At 40.4% G+C, this 6,000-nt stretch overlaps 1 protein-coding gene and 1 non-coding gene across 6 annotated transcripts in view; both read left to right on the forward strand.

The window, feature by feature from the left end:
- FXR1 (FMR1 autosomal homolog 1) overlaps positions 1-3,921 on the forward strand; it is a 138,280-nt gene extending 134,359 nt beyond the window's left edge. For all 5 annotated transcript variants that reach the window (XM_033959389.1, XM_033959390.1, XM_033959391.1 and 2 more), the window contains one exon: positions 3,433-3,921. In XM_033959389.1, the coding sequence (XP_033815280.1) occupies positions 3,433-3,606 (174 nt within the window). In that variant the 3' untranslated portion in view covers positions 3,607-3,921. The remainder of the gene's footprint in view (positions 1-3,432) is intronic.
- An 800-nt stretch (positions 3,922-4,721) lies between these two features.
- On the forward strand, positions 4,722-4,828 carry LOC117367339. Its single transcript, XR_004540750.1, has one exon. It is a non-coding gene; the product is annotated as a U6 spliceosomal RNA (small nuclear RNA).
- Positions 4,829-6,000: the final 1,172 nt, after the last annotated feature.

Raw genomic sequence — 6,000 nt, forward strand, 5'->3', positions numbered from 1 at the left:
AAGCGCCTCTCCAAACACGAATGCTCCTTCACCTCTCTGATCCAGACCAAGGCGAAACCTCCCCGGCGGTATCCGCAGAAGTCTACGCCGGTGTTTTCTCGCCCTCTGCCTCGTCGGCCGCAGCAGCAGAGGGCTCCCCCTAAGCCACAGACCCCCGCTGCGCCTAAGCAGCAGCCGTCCTTTTGACTGGCCTGGCGGGAGGGGGAAAAATACCCAAAGCCCCACTCGCATCCTGGCGAGGTGGCGCTTCACACACTTGACTGTAAGAGGGCATTGGCATTTTACCTGCGACGCACCGAGTCTCATCGGACAGCGCCTCAACTTTTCATCTCTTTTGATCCTAATCGATTAGGCCGTCCTGTTTACAAGCGCACCTTATCCAACTGGTTGGCTGCTTGTATTTCCTTCTGCTACGCTCAGGCTGGTCTCTCACTGTCAGGTCGGGTCACGAGGCATAAAGTCCGAGCAATGGCGGCGTCTGTCGCTTTCCTCAGATCCATGCCTATTGAGGAGATCTGCAAGGCTGCCACTTGGTCTTCGGTTCATACCTTCACCTCTCACTACTGTTTGGATGCCTTTTCCAGATGCGACGGCCAGTTTGGCCAGTCGGACTTGAGTAATCTGTTTTCATAAATTGCCAACTGTCCCTCCATCCCCTGTTAGTTAGCTTGGAGGTCACCCACATGTAGTGAATATGCTGCCTGCTTGTCCTGGGATAAAGCACAGTTACTTACCATAACAGGTGTTATCCAGGGACAGCAGGCAGATATTCTCGTAACCCTCCCACCTCCCCGAGGTTGGCTTCTTTGCTAGCTATCTGAACTGAAGACCATGAGGAGGGGATGCGCCCTCTAGTGGAGTAGGAAGGCACGCATTCTTGGGCAGTGCTAGCAAATTTGAGATCTTCAATCAAGTTTGCTTGAAAAGCTGTCCGCGACGGGGCTCCGTGGATAATGTCACCCACATGTAGAGAATCTGCCTGCTGTCCCTGGATAACACCTGTTACGGTAAGTAACTGTGCTTTTTGCACTTAGGCGCCTAAGTTAACATGCTGTTTATAGAATATGAGTCTTATTGTAGAAACATGATGACAGATAAAGGCCAAATGATCCATCCAGTCTGCCCATCCTCAGTACCCATTATCTCTTCCTTTCTCTAAGAAATCCCTTGTGTTTATCCCATGCTTTCTTGAATTCAGACACAGTCTCTGTCTCCACCACATCTACCACCCTTTCTGTAAAAAAAGTATTTCCTTAGATCAGTGGTTCCCAACCCTGTCCTGGAGGACCATCAGGCCAAGTGGGTTTTCAGGCTAGCCCTAATGAATATGCATGGAGCAGATTTGCAAGCCTGTCACTTCCATTATATGAAAATCTCTCTCATGCATATTCATTAGGGCTAGCCTGAAACCCCGATTGGCCTGGTGGTCCTCCAGGACAGGGTTGGAAACCACTGCCTTAGATTACTCCTGAGCCTATCACCTCTTAACTTCATCTTATGACCTCTTATTCCAGAACTTCCTTTCAAATGAAAGAGACTAGACTCATGTGCATTTACACCACGTAGCTATTTAAACATATCTATCATATCTCCCCTCTCCTGCCTTTCCTCCAAAGTATACATATTGAGATCTTTTAAGTGTGTCCCCATACGCCTTATGATAAAGACCACACACCATTTTAGTAGCCTTCCTCTAGACCAACTCCATCCTTTTTATATCTTTTTGAAGGTGCGGCCTCCAGAATTGTACACAATATTCTAAATGAGATCTCACCAGTCTTATACAGGAACATAAATAACTCCTTTTTCCTACTGGGCATATCTCTTTCTATGCAACCTAACATCCTTCTAGTTTTCTCGGTCACCTTTTCAACCTGTTTGGCCACCTTAAGATCATTACATACAGTCACACCCAAGTCCTGCTCTTCTGTTGTGCACATAAGTTCTTCGCCTTCTAAATTGTACCGTTCCTTCAGGACCATTCAAGTTCAAGTTTCAAGTTTATTGGTTTTTAATATACCGACCATCAAAGAATATCTGGACGGTTTACAATAAAATTTAAAAAGAGATAAAAGTAAGATAAAATGTTAAGCATTTAAAAATGATTAGGTGAACATAAATAACATCGACTGGACAAACTTGAAAGTGAGGGTAAAAAGGAAGGGAGGGAAAAGTTACATATTGGAAAAGAAATGGAGAAAGTGGGAAAGGGGAAAAAACATATAGGGTGGGTCGCTTTATTAAAGCAGTTGGTTGTTTTGGAAAAGGAAAAGAGAAAGAGAATAGGGAGAGAAAAGAAGGAAAAAAAAAAGGGGGAGAGTTAAAAGTAAGTCTAAACGTAGCCAAAAGCGTCACAAAATAAAAAAAGTCTTTAGGCTTATCTTAAATTTGTCTAATTCTCCAAGCTTCGTTAGGTCTTTCTTCATGTTATTCACACCATCCAGAATGTTTACTCTATTGCAGATTTTGGTATCATCCGCAAAGAGGCAAATCTTACCTGACAGCCCTTGAGCAATATCACTTGTAAAAATGTCAAAAAGAACAGGCCCAAGAACAGAACCTTGAGGCACCCCACTGGTAACATCCCTTTTTTCAGAGCGATCGCCATTGACCACTACCCTCTGGTCATCTTCCACTCAACCATTTCCTGACCCAGCCCATCACTTTGGGGCCTATCCCGAGGTCACTCAGTTTATTTATTTAGACATCTCTGTGGAACACTGTTGAAGGCATTGCTAAAATCTAAATACACCACATCTAGCACACTCCCTCTATCCAATTCTCTGGTCACCCAGTCAAAGAATTGATCAGATTTGCCTGACAAGACCTACTTCTAGTGAATCCATGTTGCCTTTGGTCCTGTAATCCACCGGATTCCAGAAACTTCACCATTTTAAGTACTTCCACTTTTGTGTAACAGGACCACATCTAGTCCTCCAGTACTACTCCTGACTAGAGAAGCATTGAAAAGGTCAGTCAGCGGAGCCACCAGCACCCTCGGATGTACACTATCTGGCCCCATCAATTTAGTTAGCTCCTCACGAACACAATCCTCTAAAAATTGATTTGGATCTACCACTAACTCCATCCCTATTTGTGTTTGTCTTCTGTGGTTACTGTGGATGGACAGACTAGATGGGCCATTTGGCCTTTATCTGCCATCATGTTTCTATGTTTCTAACTCTTGCCACTGTACCTAACATTGTTACATCTTGTAACAAGAGGTATATTAAGTCCCAACCTTTAACAGTTTATAGGGATAATTAGCAGGGGCACCTGACTGACGTTTGCCTTTTCTGCAACCTCTGTTGGGATGCCCTTATTTCCCTGTATTGATAGTATACTTCATTTTGTGGTGACTTATTTCCTAAAATGTAGTTGAACACTAGATGAAATTCTCAATAACTAGCATATTTATTTTCTGTTGTGAAGGCAAAAGATGTAATTGAAGAACACGGCCCTTCAGAAAAGGCCAGTAATGGTCCCATCAGTGGTTCTGGTGATGAAGCATCCAAACCCCAGCCTGGTCCTCAAGAACAAAGTGTGGCTACTACCTTTAAAGATGATGGAAACAACCAAGAAGCCATAATAAATGGTGTTTCATAAACTGATGTTCCTAGTTTACAGTTCTTTTACATTACATTTTACAATAGTGCTTGTCCAAGCTTGCCAAAGATAGTGAGGATCGCCAGTCTTTACACCGCACTTTCAGTTCCTCCATTTCGGGAAACAGAAACAGGAGGGATCCTGAAGAAATCATATGTTAAACATAAGTTGACACCTACTGTGTTTTCAATACATCATCAGATGTGCCTTGAGATAGTATATGTAACATAAAAAAAAAAGAAGAAGAAGAAACTGCTGGCTATAGGAATTGCTATTTTGTTTTCAAAATACAGCAAATGAGGGGAATCCCTACATAATATTCTTTATTGAAAGCATTCGCTGCTTTTTGTTACATTTTTAATAATATGCAACCACTTCTTCACATGAGGGAAGAAAACCAGAAAGAAATGCAGTCTAAAATATTTTGCACTGAATTGTAGTTTCTCCATTTAGTTTGGTCTGGAAACTGGTCTGTTTTAATACATGTCTTTTTAAATGCTGTGTGTAGATGAAAAGCTGCAGACCACTGGAATACATTTGTTAAATTCTCATCTGCAGGGATATTGGAAGATTTTGGCAGTGACTGTTCTATATTGAGGCTTTGTTTGGTTTATTTATTAAACTGTACAGTATTTAAAAATCAAACATAGCTTTAGTTAAAACACTAAGCAGAACTTAAGTCATGTCCATCAAGACATAATTCAAACTACTGAAAAGATCAATTTCCAGAAAGTTTATTCTGTATAAACTACATATGTTAGAGTCCTTAGTAAAGTAATTTTTATTTTTGTTTTGGTTGTTTGATGTGCAATATGTTTTTGTATGCAGGTAGTAAAAAAAAAAAAAAAAAAAAAAAAATAATAAAAATTGATCTTCCATTTTCGATTTTATATTTTTGCCTTTTGTTAAAAAATTGCATTTTATTCTCAACTTTTTCATCATACACACGATGTATCTAGTAAGCTCAGCAAGCAATTTCTTGATACAGAAGCCAAAATATTTTTATTTTAGATGCAGTTAACAAATGGCATGCAAATTACAATGTTGTTAAAATGCATTTTGATTGTAGAAATTATCAAAAGTAGCACACAGTCATTGGCATGAATATCTCAGAAGTGCTCGCTTCGGCAGCACATATGCTAAAATTGGAACGATACAGAGAAGATTAGCATGCCCCCTGCGCAAGGATGGCACGCAAATTCATGAAGCGTCCATTAAAAAAAAAAAAAAAAGAATATCTCAGAAAATGAAAATACACAAAGCACAGATGGGCTGATATTCAAAATAAGTTATATGTTAACTTGTAGGCAGTAAATTTTGCCTATCTGTAGATTTTTGAAACTTAAATGGTTTGTATTGGATAGGAATTCTATGAGCGTCGGAGCATATAGCGCTCCGGGCTACGGTAGAAACCTCTAGCAAAGCTTAGTAAAAAGGGGTGGGGGCTAAATTTGCTAAATGGTCCAACACTATCCACATAAGAAAAGGGTGGTGCAGGACAGGTAAAATAAATTTTTTTGGCAATTATCTTCTATCTGTGTTAAGTTATATTTTAGCTTATGCCTTAAAAAATAATGGTAAATGCATAGAATGGTCTCCCAGTGGAGTTGGAAGAGAAAAAAATATTAATTCAAGGAAGCCTAGGATGTGCAGGTAGCATGTGCTTCAGTCAGTACTCTCCCCCCCAAATATGAGGGCGGATTGAAAAATTCAGTTAAAAAAAAAGTTAATTATTTTTTAAAAATTTGACAAAACCTATTTTTCTGACTGGATGGAAAAACTGGGCACTCGCTGGACTAAGTGTACAGTCCTCATTGGAGATTGTGTTGAGAAATATAACTATTCCTTTTTTTTTTTTAACCGAACTTTTCAAACCACCCTTTTTTATGTGTGTGTATATAATATATATATATATATACACACACACAGACTAACACAATTTCAAAGTAATTGACACTAAGGGGTCCTTTTACTAAGGCGTGCTAGCCTTTAGCACGTGCTAATGCGTCCATTATAGTCTATGGATGCGTTAGCATTTAGCACACAGTAAAACGGTTAGCGCACCTTAGTAAAAGGACCCCTTAGTGTCAATTACTTTGACTTACCCCCTCTTCTATGAAACCGCACTAGCGTTTTTTAGTACAGAGAGCCGTGCTGAATGATCCGCGCTGCTCCCAATACTCATTGAGTTCCTATTAGCGTCGGAATCAGCGCGGGCCATTCAGCATTGCTCCCCAAACTAGAAACTGTTAACGCAGTTTCTTAGAAGAGGGGGTTAATAGCTTTAGAGCTCAGCCTCTGAATAGATTCCTTGGGCAAAAACCTCCCTTTAATCTAGAGAAGAAAAAAATCATAAATCTTATGCCGCTCAAAAACTTATCTGTGTTTCTTCTA

This window comes from Geotrypetes seraphini, chromosome 9, assembly GCF_902459505.1.
Source record: "Geotrypetes seraphini chromosome 9, aGeoSer1.1, whole genome shotgun sequence".
In the NCBI taxonomy this organism is placed as follows: Eukaryota; Metazoa; Chordata; class Amphibia; order Gymnophiona; family Dermophiidae; genus Geotrypetes; species Geotrypetes seraphini.